The sequence below is a fragment of the Heterodontus francisci genome, chromosome 36 (genome assembly GCF_036365525.1).
Source record: "Heterodontus francisci isolate sHetFra1 chromosome 36, sHetFra1.hap1, whole genome shotgun sequence".
NCBI lineage: Eukaryota > Metazoa > Chordata > Chondrichthyes > Heterodontiformes > Heterodontidae > Heterodontus > Heterodontus francisci.
In genome coordinates this window covers 48,034,709-48,053,241 of record NC_090406.1, presented here as the reverse complement: position 1 = coordinate 48,053,241, position 18,533 = coordinate 48,034,709, and the positions used below count along the sequence as shown (strand labels likewise).

At 43.3% G+C, this 18,533-nt stretch overlaps 1 protein-coding gene across 2 annotated transcripts in view; it reads left to right on the top strand.

The window, feature by feature from the left end:
* The window catches only part of cherp (calcium homeostasis endoplasmic reticulum protein), an 81,211-nt gene that overhangs the window by 9,619 nt on the left and 53,059 nt on the right, over nucleotides 1-18,533 (top strand). For both annotated transcript variants that reach the window (XM_068016643.1, XM_068016642.1), the window contains exons 3-6: nucleotides 9,841-10,079; nucleotides 10,855-10,992; nucleotides 14,284-14,435; nucleotides 15,864-15,975. In XM_068016643.1, coding sequence (XP_067872744.1) covers nucleotides 9,841-10,079; nucleotides 10,855-10,992; nucleotides 14,284-14,435; nucleotides 15,864-15,975 — 641 coding nt within the window. The remainder of the gene's footprint in view (nucleotides 1-9,840; nucleotides 10,080-10,854; nucleotides 10,993-14,283; nucleotides 14,436-15,863; nucleotides 15,976-18,533) is intronic.

The window sequence follows — 18,533 nt, the reverse complement described above, 5'->3', positions numbered from 1 at the left end:
GGAATTGTATTAGCTCCGAGACCAGGCAGGTATAATAATGGGCAGTATGCATAATAAGGTGCAAACTGTTAGAGGAACAGTAAAACAAAGAAAAATTTGCATTTATATAGTGCCTTTCAGAACCTCAGGATATGCCAATGAAGTACTTTCTTGAAGAGTAGTCATTGTTGTAATTTGGGAAATGTAGCACATACAGTTTAATATTATTTAGGGAAATGCAGCTTTTCGTATCGGTATATCTGCAAATGATGCACCTGTTAACGCTACTTGAGAGTTACTAGGTACCTGCGTTTCAGCCAACGGAGAAATCTGTGTTCTACAAGTCTGTTAATAGCAGAGAAGATAGACCAGTTTGAAACATCAGGAAGAAGTATGCTCAGTGTTAACACAGGATGGCGATAAAAGTACAATGGGGTTGTTGCTTTATATAGAAGATAAGAACACAGTTTACCATGTGTTAGAAAGCAGAGTAACAGAGGGTTGAGTTAACATCATAACTTTCATGTCAGTCTGAGATCAGTAACTTGGATCTATCCAGCCAGCCTTGTTAGGCCTCTAAATAAATTGTAGGCTGGTGTAATTTTAGAGATGCAACATTGAAATTGGTTGTGGCAGGTGCGTTTTTCTCTCAAGTATCAACTTAGCTAGGTTGGTAGCAAGCTCCCCTCTTAGAAAGTTGTGGGTTCAAGCCTCACTGCAGTATTTGAGCACGTATATACTCTCAGCTGATACCAGTACAGTACTGAGGTACTGCTGCAGAGTGTCAGAGCTGTTGTCTTTCAGATGACCAATGTTCCAGTGGTTTGGAGGGATGATAAAAGATACCAAGCGTTATTCAAGAAAGAGCAGGGAAATGTCCTGGCATCATGACCAGCATTCCTCCTTCAACTGATTCCACCAGATACCACTAAACAAGTTATCATCTCATTTTAGCAAAACACATGTTTGAGTCGGTCAGTGGGATAAATGCGCTCTGCAACCATCTTCTGTTCTGCAAAGCTCCTGCCAATGTCTTCCTCCTTTTGTGATGTCTTTGTATCTGTGAAACTGCTTTTAAGTATTGTTTTTAAAGTTACTTGTAAAGATATATCTTTAATTTGTGCCCTTACTGAACTGGTGTTTACAGTGTTGTGGCACTGAACTAAAATATTTTGGAATGTTGTATTACTTTTTCAATTTGGTGATCAGCAGAGTAGTTTCTGTTCTGTGAACTCTGACCCATTTTTTTTTGGTTTCAAATATTTATTCTAACGAAAAACTTTTTTTTAATTTCCAAAATATACTTTATTCGTAAAAAATACATTACAAAACAGTTCCAAAAAGCACAAAGTCAAACAATACAAAGAGTGCAAAAGAGATCAGTTTCCTTCAGTACAGGAGTGAGTTGTCTCACAACCCTTTCCTTTCATTTTACATGCCCACTCGCTTACTGAAGACAGTGATTCCCTTCCCCTGGTATTAGTTGACAAAACTATTTCAAGCACATGACTGACCAGACACATTTCAAGGTTCTAAATATTTGTTTGCTTCAGTCGGCTTTCTTGGTCACTCTTAATGTTCAAATTTATTCTAATTATTACAAATATCCCCAAAATTATTTTATTCTACACACATTTATTTTATGTACCTCTGATTGGCTGGTTCTAACATAATTGACTTCCAACAGACAAGACCAACTGACTAACCCAACCCGCACCTCCCCCTAATTTATCCCAAAACTTATCTCCACATCTCCACCACCCCCGCCCACCCTCACTGCTCGCGTTCACACGTGCATAATTCCCCTCCAGGCCCAGACTCTCAATAGCTCACAGACAAGATAAAAGGCAAGGTTCTGAACCAAGCATAAAAGTAGGAAAGCTTGAAGTTTTAAACAATGGTTCTTTAAATTAGGAAGAAAGTCTTGAATATTATTTATGATTTCCCATTGGTGGAAAGGCGAGAACCAGAGGACACTGACGTAGGGTGAATGGCAAAAGAACGAAAGGCGACATGAGGAAAACTTTTTTTATGCAGTGAATGGTTAGGATCCGGAATGCCCTGCTTGAGAGTGTGGTGGAGGCAGATTCAATCTGGCTTTTGAAAGAGAATTGGATAATTAAATGAAGTGAAAAAAGTTTCAGGGTTATGGGGGAGTGGGTCTAGCTGAGTTGCTCTCACAGAGAGCTGACATGGACATAACAGTCAAATGGCCTCCTCCTGCGCTGTAACCATTCTATGATTCTATATAGCATCTTTTAAATTGTAGTCAGAGTTGTAATGTAGGAAACATGGCAGCCAATTTGCACATAGCAAGGTCCCAAAAATCTGTTTTGATGATGATTGAAGGATAAATATTGACCTAGACACCTTGGAGAACTCCACTGCTTTTCTTCAAAATAGTGAGGACAGGTGAAACCTTGGTTTAACATCGCATTCTAAATGTGGCACATCCAACAGTGCAGCATTCCCTCAGTACTGCACTGGAGTGTCAGTCTATATTATATGCTCAAGTCTCTAGAGCTGGAATCTACTACCTTCTGAATCAGAGGTAAGTGCTACGGCTGACACCCTGCCTCGGTGTCATAGCGTAACTTGTGGTTTTTACCTCCCGTATTCAGCTTTCTTACAGATATAAAGCAGTCTTAACCTGTACATTTCAGTTTCCCCTGTCCAAGAAAATACAGTTATACTGTCACCAACTAGTTAAATGACCTGTCAATCAATCAACAATGCCAGATCTGATCTGCAGCCTGCTCTATAACGGCCCCCAACATTAATTTCAAGAATACAGAGCCGTAAAGCACGATATATGGCATAACATTTATATGGTATAACATTCCAACCCTTATAAAGCAGTGCATCCTCTCGCTTACCATGAGTAGTGTTGCAGGTAATTTTCTTGTATTTCTATCATCACTTTGAGATACATTTGGTGCCAAATCACCAATGCACCCAGCAGGGTTGTAACTAAGATTTTTAATTTTGTATGTGTTCCCCTCAACCAGGAGCTGCCATCATTCATTAACCCATGATCAATCATACAGCCCACTGTGCTAAGAAGTAGAAAGTAATACCATGCTGGATTTAGCCACAGTGGATTATTTAAACTGATTAATGGACAGGATTGAGTTCCAGGATTTTGATCTAGCAACTGAAATAACGGTGATATATTTCCAAGTCACGATGGTGTGTGACTTGGAGGGGAACTTGCAGATGGTGGCGTTCCCACGCGTCAGCTGCCCTTGTCCTTCTATGATAGAGGTCGCGGGTTTGGAAGGTGCTGTCAACGGAGGCATGGTGAGTTGCTGCAGTGCATCTTGTAGATGGTGCAAACTGCCGCCACTGTGCATCAGAGGTGGAGGGAGTGAATGTTTACAGTGGTGGATGGGGTGCCAATCAAGCAGGCTGCTTTGCCCTGGATGGTGTCAAGCTTCCTGAGTGTTGGAGCTGCACCCATCCAGGCAAGTGGAGAGTATTCCATCACACTTCTGACTTGAGCCTTGTAGATGCTGGACAGGCTGTGGGGAGTCAGGAGGTGAGTTACTTGCCACAGGATTCCTAGCCTCTGACCTGCTCTTCTAGCCACAGTATTTATGTGGCTGCTGCAGTTCAGTTACTGGTTAATGGTAACCCCCAGGATGTTGATAGTGGGGATTCAGCGATGGTAATGTCGTTGAATGTCATGGGGAGATGGTTAGATTCTCTCTTGTTGGAGATGGTGATTGCCTGGCACTTGTGTGATGCAAATGTTACTTGCCACTTATTAGCCCAAGCCTGGATGTTGTCCAGGTCTTGCTGCATATGGAAGCAGTCCGTTGCCCATCTCTAGTGGCCCTTTAGGAGGTGGTGGTGAGTTATCACTGCAGCCTGTATGGTGAAGCTGCTCCCACAGTACTGTTAGGTAGGAATTCCAGGATTTTGACCCAGCCAAGATGAAGGGACGGCCGTATTTGTCCAAGTCTGGATGGTGTGTGACTTGGAAGGGAACCTGGAGGTGATGGTGTTTCAATGCATTTGCTGCCCTTTTCCTTCTAGGTGGTGAAGGTTTTGGAATATTAGGAACATAGGAGGAGTAGGCCATTTAACCTTTCAAGATCATGGCTGATCATCTGCCTCAATGCCACTTTCCCACACAATCCCCGTATCCCTTAATGATATTAGTGTCCAGATATCTATCGATTTCTGTCTTGAACATGCTCAATGATTGAGCTTCCACAGCCCTTTAGGGTAGAGAATTCCATAGATTCACCACCCTCTGAGTGAAGAAATTTCTCCTCATCTCAGTCTTAAATGGCCTGTCCCTTATTCTGAGCCTATGTCCTCTGCTGCTGCCGAAGAAGCCTTGGCATGTTGCTGCAGTGCATCTGTGGGTAGTACATACTGCAGCCATGGTATACTGGTGGTGGAGGGAGTGGATGTTCAAAACCATGGATGGAGTGCCTATTGAGTAAGCCTTTCCTGATTTCTCAATGAATGGCTTTATCTCGTGCATGTAGCCAAACCATAAACTTTAATACTGGCCCTTATAGAAATTAATCTCATCAATAAATTAAAGTTGCTGAGCTTTGTAATGATCTTTCTTAATGGGCAGGATCCAATTGGAGCTATATCAGTGTAGTAAGTTCAAACTATTTGCTGTTAGTTTATCAAAGGCATTCATATACTGTCTCAGCACAACCAGGTTAATTATTTGGTAATGTGGAATGTCATGTTTGGGACAGTTTGTAAAAGGAGTGAATGATGCATATAAGGTGTCTCCTCCAAAATCTGTTCCCCTGTTTCCTGGAACACCATATCTGAATCCCTCCAATCAGATTTCTGCCCCAGTCACAATACCAAAACATCAAAGTCAGTAATGACATTCTGTGTGACTGTGACAAAGGTAAACTTTCCCTCCTTGTCCTTCTCGACCTCTCTGCAGCCTTTGACAAAGTTGACCACACCATCTCTTACAGCAGTTATACAGGGCCTTGGTGCGACCACAGCTGAAGTATTGTGTGCAGTTTTGGTCCCCTTATCTGAGGAAGGATGTTCTTGTCATGGAGGGAGTGCAAAGAAGATTTACTAGGCTGATTCCTGGTTTGGCAGGATTGACGTATGAGGAGAGATTGGGTCGACTGGGCCTATATCCACTAGAGTTTAGAAGAATGAGAGGGGATCTCATAGAAACCTATAAAATTCTAACAGGACTAGACAGGCTAGATGCAGGGAGGATGTTCCCGATGGCTGGGGAATCCAGAACCAGGAGTCACAGTCTCAGGATACGGGGTATGCCATTTAGAACTGAGGAGAAATTTCTTCACTGAGAGGGTGGTGAAGCTGTGGAATTCTCTACCGCAGAAGGCAGTGGAGGCCAAGTCATTAAATATATTCAAGAAGGAGATAGATATATTAATGCCAAAAGGATGAAGAGATGTGGGGAGAAAGCGGGAACAGGGTACTAAATTAGACAGTCAGCCATGATTGTTTTTGAATGGTGGAACAGGCCCAAAGGGTCGAATGGCCTATTCCTGCTCCTATTTTCTATGTTTCATCCTCCCCCCAATGCTCTCCACTGTGGTCTGGCTGGGTGGGACTGCTCTTGCCTTATTCCATTCTTATCGATCTAATCATAGCCAGAGAATCACTTGCAATAGCTTCTCTTTCTGCTCCCGCACCATTACCTCTGGTGTCCCCCAAGGATCCATCCTTCGCTCCCTCCTATTTCTCATCTACATGCTGCCCCTTGTTGACAACATCTGAAAGCATGGCATTAGTTTTCACTGAGGACATGCAGCTGTACCTCACCACCTGTCTCCACTCTTCTGCTGTTGGTAAATTATCAGACTGCTTATCTGACATCCAGCACTGGATGAGCAGGAATTTCCTCTATTTAAATATTGGGAAGACTGAAGCCATTTGTTTTTGGTCCCCACTTCAAACTCTGCTCCCTAGCTATCGACTTCATCCCTCTCCCAGGCAACAGTCTAAGATTAAGCAGGTCTGTTCGGAACCTTGGTGTCAAATTTTGCCTCGAAACGAGCTCATATTTGCACCAACGCTATTTCCAACTCCGTAATATTGCCAACTTTGCCCCATCTCAGCTCATCTGCTGAAACCCTCATTCACACCTTCGTTACCTCCTAGATTTCACTATTCCAATGCACTCCTGGCTGTTCTCCCACATTCTACTGCCCATAAACTTGAGATCAGCCAAAACTTTGCTGCCTGTGCCACAACTCACACCAAGTCCTGTTCCCCTATCACCCCACCCCACCCTGTGCGAGCTGACTCACATTGGCTCCAGGTCATGCACCATCTTGAATTTAAAATTCTCATCCTTGTTTTCAAATCCCTCCATGGCCTTGCCCCTCCCTATCTCTGTAATCTCCTCCAGCCCCACAACCCTCCAAGATATCTGCTCTCCTCTAATTCTGCATTCCTGATTTTAATCACTCCACCACTGGTGGCTGCACCTTCAGTTGCCTAGGCCCCAAGCTGTGGAATACCCTCCTCATGCCTCTCTGCCTCTCCATTTCGCTTTCCTCCTTTAAGACAATCCTTAAAAGCTACCTCTTTGACCAAACGTTTGGTCATCTGACCAAAAATGTCCTTTTGTAGCTCAGTGTCATACTTTGTTTTCTCATGCTCCTATGAAGAGCCTTGGAACATTTATTACATTAAAGGCGCTATATTCTTCAAGTGCGAACCAGGCCAAATACAATAAGTTGAGAGGGGAAATGAAGAGGAAAATAAGACTGCCAAAGAGAATATGCGAACAGTATGGCAGTCAGTATAAAAGGGAACCCAAAAATTTTCTACCGGTGCGTAATTGGTAAGCGGGTAGTAAGAGGCTGTATGGGGCTATTGGGGATAAAGAGGGTGATATATGTTTAGAGGCGCAGGGCAAGGTTCGAATACTTAATGAGTATTTTGTAAGGAAGAGGATGCTGACAAAATATCGGTAGAAGTGAACATGCTAAAGGTAATGGTGAAAATTGATGGGAGGAATATACTAGAAAGGCTGGCTATGCTTAGAGTGGATAAGTCACCTGGTCTTGATGGCTTGCATCCCAGGTTGCTGAAGGAAGTGGGAGTAGAGATAGCAGAAGAGCTTGCCGTAATCTTCCAATCTTCTCTAGATATGGGGGAGGTGCCGGAGGATTGGAGATTGGCAAATGTGACTCATTTATTCAAGAAAGGTTGTAAGGACATTCCTCAGCAAGGGTGTCCAACATTTTGCATGAGGGGCCACATTACAAATTTTGTGATACAAAGGGGGCTGGTGAGCAAATTTTGGAAAGATCAAGACATAAGAAATGTATTTTACTATTAATCAAAACAACCAAAAATACACATTTTTGTGAAGAAGCTTTAAATGAGAAGACTAATTTATTAATTTACTACATTGAACACTGATTTAGTGAGATAACCTGGCATTGTTTTTGATTGCAGAAGTAAGTAGTCAGTGTCTATCTGCACACTTGATGTAGCAATGCGGAGTATTCCAGATAAATGTCCATTTGTCAGAAGTGATCATGATCTCTCTCCCCCTTCTGTGTCTCCCCCCACCCCCCCTTTTCTCTCTCCCTCCACCCACACCCCCCCCCCCCTCCCCCCGCATGTCAGGCTCTCTTTCTCCCCCCCGCCCCACCCCCCATCTGTTTTAGTGGCTTTGGTTGAGAGTTAAAAATTGGTCGGAACTCCGGGGAGAGCTGCCTTTCTTTTCAAAATAGTGCCATAGGATTTTCTAAGTTGCTTTTATATCTGTCCCTCTCGCTCTCCCCCTCTGTATCTGTCTGTCTCTCGCTCTCCCCCCTCTGTATCTGTCTGTCTCTCGCTCTCCCCCCTCTGTATCTGTCTGTCTCTCGCTCTCCCCCTCTGTATCTGTCTGTCTCTCGCTATCCCCCCTCTGTATCTGTCTGTCTCTCGCTCTCCCCCTCTGTATCTGTCTGTCTCTCGCTCTCCCCCTCTGTATCTGTCTGTTTCTCGCTCTCCTCCTCTGTATCTGTCTGTCTCTCGCTTCCCCCCTTCTGTATCTGTCTGTCTCTCGCTCTGCTCTCCCCCTCTGTATCTGTCTGTCTCTCGCTCTCCCCCTCTGTGTCTGTCTGTCTCTCGCTCCCCCCCTCTGTCTCTGTCTGTCTCTCGCTCCCCCCCTCTGTCTCTGTCTGTCTCTCGCTCCCCCCCTCTGTCTCTGTCTGTCTCTCGCTCCCCCCCTCTGTCTCTGTCTGTCTCTCGCTCCCCCCTCTGTCTCTGTCTGTCTCTCGCTCCCCCCCTCTGTCTCTGTCTGTCTCTCGCTCCCCCCCTCTGTCTCTGTCTGTCTCTCGCTCCCCCCCTCTGTCTCTGTCTGTCTCTCGCTCCCCCCCCTCTGTCTCTGTCTGTCTCTCGCTCCCCCCCCTCTGTATCTGTCTGTCTCTCGCTCCCCCCCCTCTGTATCTGTCTGTCTCTCGCTCCCCCCCCCCTCTGTATCTGTCTGTCTCTCGCTCCCCCCCTCTGTATCTGTCTGTCTCTCGCTCCCCCCCTCTGTATCTGTCTGTCTCTCGCTCTGCTCTCCCCCTCTGTATCTGTCTGTCTCTTGCTCTCCCCCTCTCTGTCTGTCTGTCTCTCGCTCTCCCCCTCTGTGTCTCTGTCTGTCTGTCTCTCGCTCTCCCCCTCTGTGTCTGTCTGTCTGTCTCTCGCTCTCCCCCTCTGTGTCTCTGTCTGTCTGTCTCTCGCTCTCCCCCTCTGTGTCTCTGTCTGTCTGCCTCCCCCTCTCTGTCTGCCTCTGCGTCGGCTTCTTTTGCCCTCCTCCTCCCCACCCCCATCTGCTTTTAGTGGCTTTGGTTGAGGGTTAAAAATTGGTCGGAACTCCGGGGAACAGCTCCCCTTCTCTTCGAAATAGTGCCGTAGGGTTTTTTAAGTTGCTTTTATGTCTGCCCTCTCTGGTTAAAGTCCTGTCCAAAAGACAGCATCTCTGACATTGCAGCACTCCCTTAGGACTTCACTGTACTCTCAGCCTTGATTGTGTGCTCAAGTCACTTGAGTGGGACTTGAACCCACAACTTCCTGACTCAGAGTTGAGTGTGCTATGTCTGAGGCCACATGCATACAAAAACACTGTTAAGAGGGTAGGTGCTCCTAAAATCTGGTATGTAATTCATATACATTTATAGATTTTTCTGACCATTTAAAATGATATAATTCGACCAGCTAGCTGATCATCAGATTAACCGGTGCAACTGGTGAACTGAATGTTACAGCAATAGCAACATGAAAAGCTACTCAGAATTTGAAAAATGCCACTGAATGTAATTATATCTTTGTAGTAAGTGATAGAACAGAATGTTCTTGCTGATATTGAAATGCATGTTCCTGATAAGTGGAAAACGTATTTCCTGCAACAAAATTGCTTCTGCTTCTAGTCAAAGAATTATATTTTGGAGAGCAAAATTCCCCTTGTGCTGTACTTGATAAATGTAAGGTTTGGTGTGGTACTGAGTCATGTAAACCAGAAGCAATCTCCAATCTTCTCGTGAACCATTCAATCTTTTGTCCATCCTGAGTTAGCTAGTCTCTGGAGAGGTGACAGGACAAACACACTATCCTTGCACTTGTTGAAGGGAAATGTCAGTCGGGGCTCCCGCTCAGGATTGCACGTCCAGCAAGTAGGATGGGTGTCAGGTGAGGATAAAATTAAGCTTGGCTCAAATGTGACCTCACTTGAAGAATGGTTATTTGCCTGAGGCATCAGAGGGCCTGAACTGCCCAAAGACCTGGATCCCAGTATGGCCTTTGGGAAAGGAGGAGGATATCGACAGCACTTAGACCATTTTGTTCCCTGTGTGATGAATAACATGAAGCAGTGAAGTATCTGATAACTTCTCTCTGTTTTTTTTGCAGTGTTGTGCAATCCATCAGGACAGGAAAGTGAACCTCCTGCTCAAGCCCCTGTGCCAACCCCAATCCCAGCCCCAGTTCCCACCCCTGCATCCACTGCTGTGCCAGTCCCAGCCCCTGCCCCCTCTCTGACTCAACCACCCACACCTCCAGCTCCAGGTCAGCCACAGTTGGAGGAACTGATTCAGCAGAGCCTGTGGAATCTGCAGCAGCAGGAGCAGCACCTCCTTATGCAAAGACAGGTCAGTAACTACACCTGGCAGCAATCAATTCATCAGGCCAGGCTCCACCAAAAGTGGAGCTCTGTTATCCTGGAATCCTATAAACCCACAGGCACATTTGACAATGTTCCAGTTATCATCTCCAGCTTTTACTTCCCCACTGAATACACATCTCTTCAAAAATCTGATGCTGGGTGATCTAATTGAGATGTTTAAAATGGTAAATTGATTTGATAGGGAAGATAAAGAGAACCAATTTCCACCAATCGGGGGGGGGGGGTGCAGATAAAGGGTAGTGGAAATCTAGAATTCCCTTCTCCAAAGAAGCTGTGGATGCTGGGGTTCGTTTGAAATTTTCATGACTGAGAATAACATATTTTTATTAGGTAAAGGGTATCAAGGGTTTTGGATCAACAATAACTTGCATTTATATAACACTTTTAACATAGTGAAGCATCCCAAGGTGCTTCACAGGAGCGTTATCAGACCAAACAAATGGGGGTAAATGGAGTTTTGTGGCATTATCTAACAAGGTGGTGGAACAGGTTCAAGGGGCTGAATGGCCTACGCCTGTTCCTGTGTGTCACCCCAGTCCTATTTGGCTCAGCCCATGGTTTAAGAGGACAGTGCAAGAGTATGTGACATAGCAAACAAAATTGGGGTAGTAGAGGAAGGGAAAGGTAGAGGATAGTGAAATGCAGCATCTGAAACGGGAAGGAAATGGTCTGACTGCATTTCTGCTTGATTTCTGACATTCTTTTTCATAATCTAATGAAACATTTTAATTTTTCTCTAGGAACAGATAACTGCAGCAATCGCCTTGGCAATGGAACAACAAATTCAGAAGCTGCTGTCAGAGACACAGCTGGACATGACCGAGTTTGACAGTCTCTTGCAGCCGATTATTGACACTTGTACCAAAGATGCCATCTCAGTACGGTGCCTCTTATTATCTTTTTCTAAACTTGCAGGATTCGCACTGACACTGTATAAAGCTAAGATTTAGCTTTGCGTCTTGAGAGATGCAAATTCCAACTCTGCCAAATTCCTCATTTTTAACGTATTAAATCATTCAGATCAAAAACTGTGTGACGCAGCGAGGGGAAGCGGTGTAATACTACTTTCGTCTTAGCTCATGGTGACACTGAGGCAAACAGCTCCAAAGACTTGATTCCTAGTTTATGTTGAGTTATCTGACATCAGTAAAGCCAGCAGTAGGATCACTGGAATTAGTCCCAGTATCCCTAGTCAATAGGGGAGGCGAGAATTCCACTTCACTAACGAGTGATATTGCTTGTACATGTGGATGTTGAGTATTGTTACAAACGAGGCGGGAGCAATGCACTGTCAATTCAGTCCCATCACTCCACAGGTCGCAGCATTTTATTAAAGTTTTCCCACCCAACTGGAAAACAGCCAAATTCTAGTAACCCCCAGAATAAAACAGACCAAGCCAGGTATCTTTAAACAACAACTACTTAACTATTTATTAAAACTAAATCTTAAAATGCTATTAAGATAAACCTATGTCTAAAGACCTTATAACTTCTTATTTTAACCTAACTCCCCCATTCGCGCGTGCACACTCAAAAAATCAATGGTTAACCGGTTTTTAAAAAGAATGATTTTTTAAATTAGCTATTTCTTAAGAATAAATACATAACTAGGTTATAAGTCTTTGGGTTACATTTCCAATGGGTGAGGTATCCAAGTGTAAAAATAATTTAGATGCCACTTGATGTCTCCAGGCAAATTTGATGAGCAGTCTTTCAGTAGATAAGCATTCAAAGCACTTCGGCTGCAGCAGGCATCACACAGTTCTTTAAACAAGGAGTATAGCAATGGGTCCACTCTGATTTTAAAACTGGCGGTGTCTCAGTTGAAACTTGAGTGCGCATTCCAGAAAACACAATCAGTCAAGAGAGAGTCAATCTTGAAGCAAAGACTTCTTGGATTGGAAGTAAAGAAAAAGAATTCTGCTACCTCCAGCAATACAAATGGTCTCTTCAAAGGGTTTGTTCCTCCTTAAGCAATTAATGTGGCCTGTAGCTCATTGTAGAATTTCTGCTGAGAGAAATAGACAGCTCTTTCCTCCAATAAGCACGCTTCGCTGGGGTCTCTCAAAAACTGGTTTTAGTTGGTTTTTACATAGTTAAATTGAAACATTATACCATGTGACCTCCTCACACTCCAGCTGTTGCCTCGGTAACAAGTGCTGCTGGCACACTGTTCTCTGAAACCTAAAACTTCTCTCTCTGTCTTAAAGGTACACTGTTTCAAATGGAGAAAAAATTACAATTCTGTGACAGTATGGACAGAGTCTTGAGTTGTCAGTGACAGTGGTCACATGTCCCCTGATGCATTCAATCTGGGCAGTCACATGTAGAATGGTCACTTTGCCAGATATATTAGAGGGAGGTTTCTGCCTGTGGAACTATGCTTCAATTTGTGATGGCACCTTGAGAGGGCAGATAAGCACAGAAAATTAAGTATAATAAAAAATAAAAATGAGCTTATGCATGTTGCTGCCATTTTGGTGGCCATAGTTATCTGATTTTTAAGGGTCAGCACTGCATCTATAGGTACCTATGCAGGCAAGTGGGATTGCAGCAGCCACAGAAGTTGTATTTTGACTTTTTTGCTCCTTACCTCCCTCCTTTCCCAAGGGGAATTGAACATTCCAATGGTGATTACAAAATGTAGGAGTGCCTCACTCCAGTGTGTAAAAAGCAAAAATCACCAAAAGATAAACAGTGAAAAGTTGTTACTTGGCGTGATTCAGTTTCACTTCAACAGTGTTCAAGTCCCATAAAAGTACCTACAGTAGCAAACTGGGCTCATATGCGGTAGTGAACTTCAGTTGATCTAATTTTAGAAAATATAGGATCTGACTATATTGCCATACAGTTGGGGCAGCTTGATGTTGTCACCAAACTTATTGATTGATTTATAAATTGGTGTAAGTAGGAAGAGTTCCCCTTAATCCAGTACGTTTTAATGTTTTATCAGTTTGCAGCACGTATCATGTTGTTAAATCATTTTAATTGCTCCCACCAATATCACCAGTTACAGAATTCTAATCATCAGCACTTCACTCTTGTGTTATATAACTCAAAATCCTTTCTCTAGTCGCAGTCTAAGTTGGGAGGACAGCTAGAATTGTATAGCTGGGTGTTTTTCACAGTATAGGTGAATATGATGTGAATATGTCATGTGCAACCATTGTCCCTTACCAGAATCTTAGTTACTACACTGGATATTTTTGTGTAACACACAGTTTCTCTATCGAGTACTGCCTTGCCAGTGATTTACTGGTGCTTGACCCACTAATGAGGAGATGGCCCAAGTCCAATAGTACTCTCCACCAATGTCCCATCTAATTTTTTTTCTGTTTTGTGTGGTCTATTTATTTAAGTGCACTGGACCTTTAACATTTTTTTGCATGGTGACTTAAGGAAGCTGATTTGTGCTCGTTCTGCACGGTAATTTTCAGGTTGTTACGTAGCTTAGAGGGAACATTGCTCACCACCCATGCAATCTTTAGCCTACTTTCCCCCTGTAATACTTTATCTTAAATACTAATGTAAAGGCTAAATTAGGTGGTTTGAATCAACTTTGGAATGTCTGTCAGTCTTAATGGTGGTGTAGTCTAGATGTGATGTGCCTGTTCTTTTAGCACCTGATTGTCACAAGGGAGAGACTTCCCTGCCCTCCGTCTGGACTGTAGTTGCATGAAGCAGCTGACGGTGAAAGAACACAGTTGAAAACTCCTGAATCTGGAGCACAGCTGGCATTGCCAACTAGCTCAGCTCTAGAGCGTCATGAGTCTTTGCAACACTCTTCTTCAAAAGGCAGTAGAACCAGAGTCTTTGAATATTTTTAAGGCAGAGGTAGATTCTTGATGAGCAAGGGGGTGTAAGGTTTTCGGGAGTGGGCAGGATTATGGAGTTGAGGTTACAATCCGATCAGTCATGATCTTGTTGAATGGCGATTCGTATGTTCGTATTCTCTTCCCAATAAGGTGGTAACATTTACCCTTCAAATTTTTTTAAAAAGTTAGCATTAACGTCAGGAGCAAAACAAAAGGATTTTAGTGATAACTTTTTTTTATTTTTTTTTTAAATGAGTGATACTGAAAATCACACTTGATCTTTAAGATACTTAGCTTATCACAGCTCACACAAGTGACCAAGCTCTCCATGTTGCCCTGTCATTTTCTCCTTAGGCTGGTAAGAACTGGATGTTTAACAATGCCAAAACCCCACAGCATTGTGAGCTGATGTCTGGCCACCTAAGAAACCGAATCACAGCTGAAGGAGCCCATTTTGAACTGCGCCTTCATCTGATCTACCTGATAAATGACGTGTTGCATCACTGGTTAGTGTCTTCTTATTAGATCTGTAGAAAACCAGACCCAAGATAGCAAATCCTAAGCACATTATAGAAGTTATCCAAAGCCGGAGTTGACTGTGGTGACAGAAATATTGGGTTGGGAGCTAGTCTAGGCAATATTTGGATTTGAGCAGGAATTTCGATGTGGTACCCTGATCTATTCCCATTCTACAAAATCCCTCATCATTTCTCCATAATGTAACAATGTTCATCAAAGTTCCACTGTAATGGAGATGTGGCAAAGCCGCATATAACATCTCCAAATGCTGTGTCATGGATTGGGGGTACAAGATGAGTTGTGAATCCCAGCTGTACCATCATAGCATGAACGAAACAGAGATGAGGCACTCTTCCATGGGATTTGGGGGGAAGGGGGGAGGAAAATTGCAGGTCAGCTCACCCCTTCCAGCACCTCCTTATGACCACTTACGGAATGGTATAACTACAGATCTAGAAAAGGTGTCTCTGCTCAAGGCAAGTATGGTGCATGGTACAAGGAAGAGGGAAAGGTGAAAAATGGGACTAAATTCTTTGTATCAAGTTGTTCGCATATCTTGGCATTCAGCATTGATAAATTACAAGTTACTTGTGTGTAACAGTTTCTTTAACATCCAGATGGTAATCTTTGTATCGCAAATGTTTGACTCTGTTAGCCTAGGCGTAATATACTATGTTTAAGGCAGCTGTTGTTTTTCCTAAACTCTGATGTCTGAATTAGTTTCTTTAGCTATCACTGCCATGTTTTACTGTTCAGACCAACTCAATGGGGACTGATAATTAGATTAACTTCCACCTTCCCTTAGTGTACTGTGATATGACCCCACTTTGAATGGGTCTGATCAGTAAACTCGCCCATGTTACTTCAAGAAACTAACCCAAGGCAGACGTTGCAGATTAGCAAAATCAACAGCTGCCTTATATAGGGCATTCCACCCAGGCAAACATGCAGTCAGAAGTCAGATTCACACATGCAGCAGTGTGTTATTTATATTTTTTAAAAGTCTAAATTTTATCGAATAGTTTAGTTCTGGATGAGTATTTCTTCAGACATTCTTGACTCGAATTCTACTAATGATAGGGCCACTTACTGCACCCAATTTCTGCTACTTTACAAAATTCTCAGACCATATTGCAGTACTCAATGATCGAAACACAGTCTGCTGGAGCTGTGGAATTGCACATGTACATGGGATTTTCTTCTTCACTTTGTTTTGAGCTTCCTGGTGATGGTAGTATTAGCATTTCTGTAGCCAACGGCATTGTATATTTCCTGATAAACTCTTCTTACACATTTTGTGCCTTCTGAAATGTGTGTGCATGCGAATATACTGGAAAATTTCTAATACTGTAAATCATTGAATTGTCTTTGTGGAGCCCATAGTACCTCACCTTTCCTTTGTTTTGTGTCTGCAGTCAGCGGAAACAGGCCCGAGACCTGCTTGCAGCCTTACAGAAGGTCGTGGTTCCTATTTATTGCACCAGCTTTCTCGCAGTGGAAGAGGACAAACAACAGAAGATTGCACGGGTAATTCTCCCTACATCTTCATAAGTCGGTTTACGCACCAGGAGGCGAGGTTGATGTATTAGTTACGATTTTTAAAAAAATATTAATATGTGCTGGAAGAAATTTGCTTGATGTGGCTATTAAATGGTATTTTGTTATCAGACAATTCCATACGTAGTGAAAGCAGATATCTGCGCTTACTTAGGTACATCAACCCTTTGCATCAGTGTTGTGCACATTAAAAATGTCAACCAAGGGCAGCTTGACACGAGATATTTTGCTCAGTTCCCTCCCTCTCTCAACTCCACCTCAGTGATGTACTGTTATCATGGGATGTGAATGCTGTTCACAGCCCACTGTCTCATTGCTTGTGGTTTCTACTGTAGAGCTTAGCAATTTAACTGAAGAGGGTTATTACGCATGACCATTGGGCCTGAGAGTATTTTTGTTGCTCACAGTGTGGCATGTCACAGCTGAGAATGGAGCATCTCTTGCATCCATTCTCAACATGAATCATTTATCAATCAATGTGGTTAAGAGTGGATGGATCTTTATGCTGCCCTGATAACATTCTTAAACTCAACTGTAGAAAGCAAATGCTCTGTGCCAGCAATATATCTTCTGTTAACTCAGTCTCGAAGCTGGACTCTAGGTTAATCATAATAGCAAGACCTTAATATCAGCCCTGAAGTGGATAAGGTCATTAAAAAGATGGAATATTTGGTTTTATACCAAGAGCTATAGAATATTAAAGTAGATATAATGAATCTATATAAACCCTTTGTAAGATCAAAATTCAAGTACTCTGTACAGTTTTAACTCCACAGTATAGAAAAGCTGTTGAGATTTTAGAGAGGGTACAGTGCAGATTCACTGGGAGCTGCCTTGCATGAGGGTAATATAGATATGAAGAAAAATGTGAGAAACTGGTGCTAATTTGTTAAAATGGAGCTGATTATGGGGTCATTTGATAGAGGTGCTTAGAATTCTGAAGATATGGCGTAGCATGGATGGAAACCAACTGTTTCCAGTGATCGCAGGGTCCAGAAGCAATGGATAAAATTAAATGCCCAAGAGATGAAGGACATAGAGCAGGAGAAGAGGTTTTATGCAAGAGTTGTGAGGCTGTGGAATGCACAACTGGAGTCTGAGATTAAAACAGAGACCATGGCAAAATTTAAGAATGGTTTAGAAAGGTGGTTGAATGAAATATGAGAAGAAAGCAGGCATGTAGGATTAAGACTGCTACTCGTGGGGGCTAAACATCAATATGTACTAGTTATGCTTGTTTCCGTGTTCACATATATAATTCTATGATGCCTGATACCATAGCTTCCACCCCTTCTGAAATGAGCTGAGTTAAGTGAGAAAGCACAGAGCGGAGGTATGATGTCTCCATTGGGATTGGGGGTGAGTGAGTAGGTCAAATGGGGTAGTCATGCCTGAGCAGTACCTGTTCTCCTCCTGGCCTCCCCCAGCAGCCAGTTGCAGGGGCCATTGACGAGCTTGGGAGTAGGCTGTGCACTTGTCCTTCCAGCTGCGCAAAATAAGGCCAGATATCCAGGGGGAAAAAAAGGGAGAATAATTACAGGAAATTGGGAAAACTTAATTGGGAATAACTTCCCTGCACCACCCCAAACCGCCCCCCCCTACCCCACCCCACCCCGTAACCCCTCCAGAAGCAAATTCCATATTGGGATGGAGAAGAATGGTAAAACACATAATGTATAGCAGTGTTGGTACAACGTGTTGTGGCTTCAGTGAATTGTGCTATGGAGTGATGTGATGTATGGGTTCAAGCCCACATCATCGCTCTCATTGGGTAACCCGTTTAAACCATGCCATCACACCGAGAGCCATAACTTTCTGCTGCGTTGGATGGAGGAATCCAAGGGCGACACTGCTATTGCTGCCCTGTTGGCCATCAGTCACAAAGCAGAAGGGGCCAGGGAGCTGGTTGGCTTGTCTGTCGTCTTGGCTGTGGCTGGTCCATGATGTAAAGCGAGCAAAGTTTTCAGGAAGGAGTTGGATATAGCCCTTGGGCCTAAAGGGATCAAAGGATATGGGGCGAAAGCAGGAACAGGCTACTGAGTTGGATGATCAGTCATGATCATAATGAATGGCAGAGCAGGCTCGAAGGGCCGAATGGCCTACTCCTGCTCCTATTTTCTATGTTTCTAAGCGGGAGGAGAAGTGGGTACAATTAAATACCATTTGATGCATTTCAGTCAGTCTGACAAAAGATAGGAGTTTTGCTTAGTGATGGGATTCTATCTTGATCTTGCCTTTCTAATAAAAAAGACTGTAAATGCTGGATTAATAGTCACATGGACAAATGCGGGTTAATTAAAGAAAACCAGCATGGATCTCTTAAGGAAAAATCATGTTTAACTAACTTGCTGGAGTTTTTTGAAGAGGTAACAGGGGGTTGATGAGGACAATGCAGTTGATTTGGTGTACCTGGACTTCCAAAAGCTGTTTGATACAGTGCCATGCAGCAGACTTGTGAGCAAAGTTATAGCTCATGGAATAAACGGGATGGTAGCAACATAGATACGAAATTGGTTGAGTGACTGGAA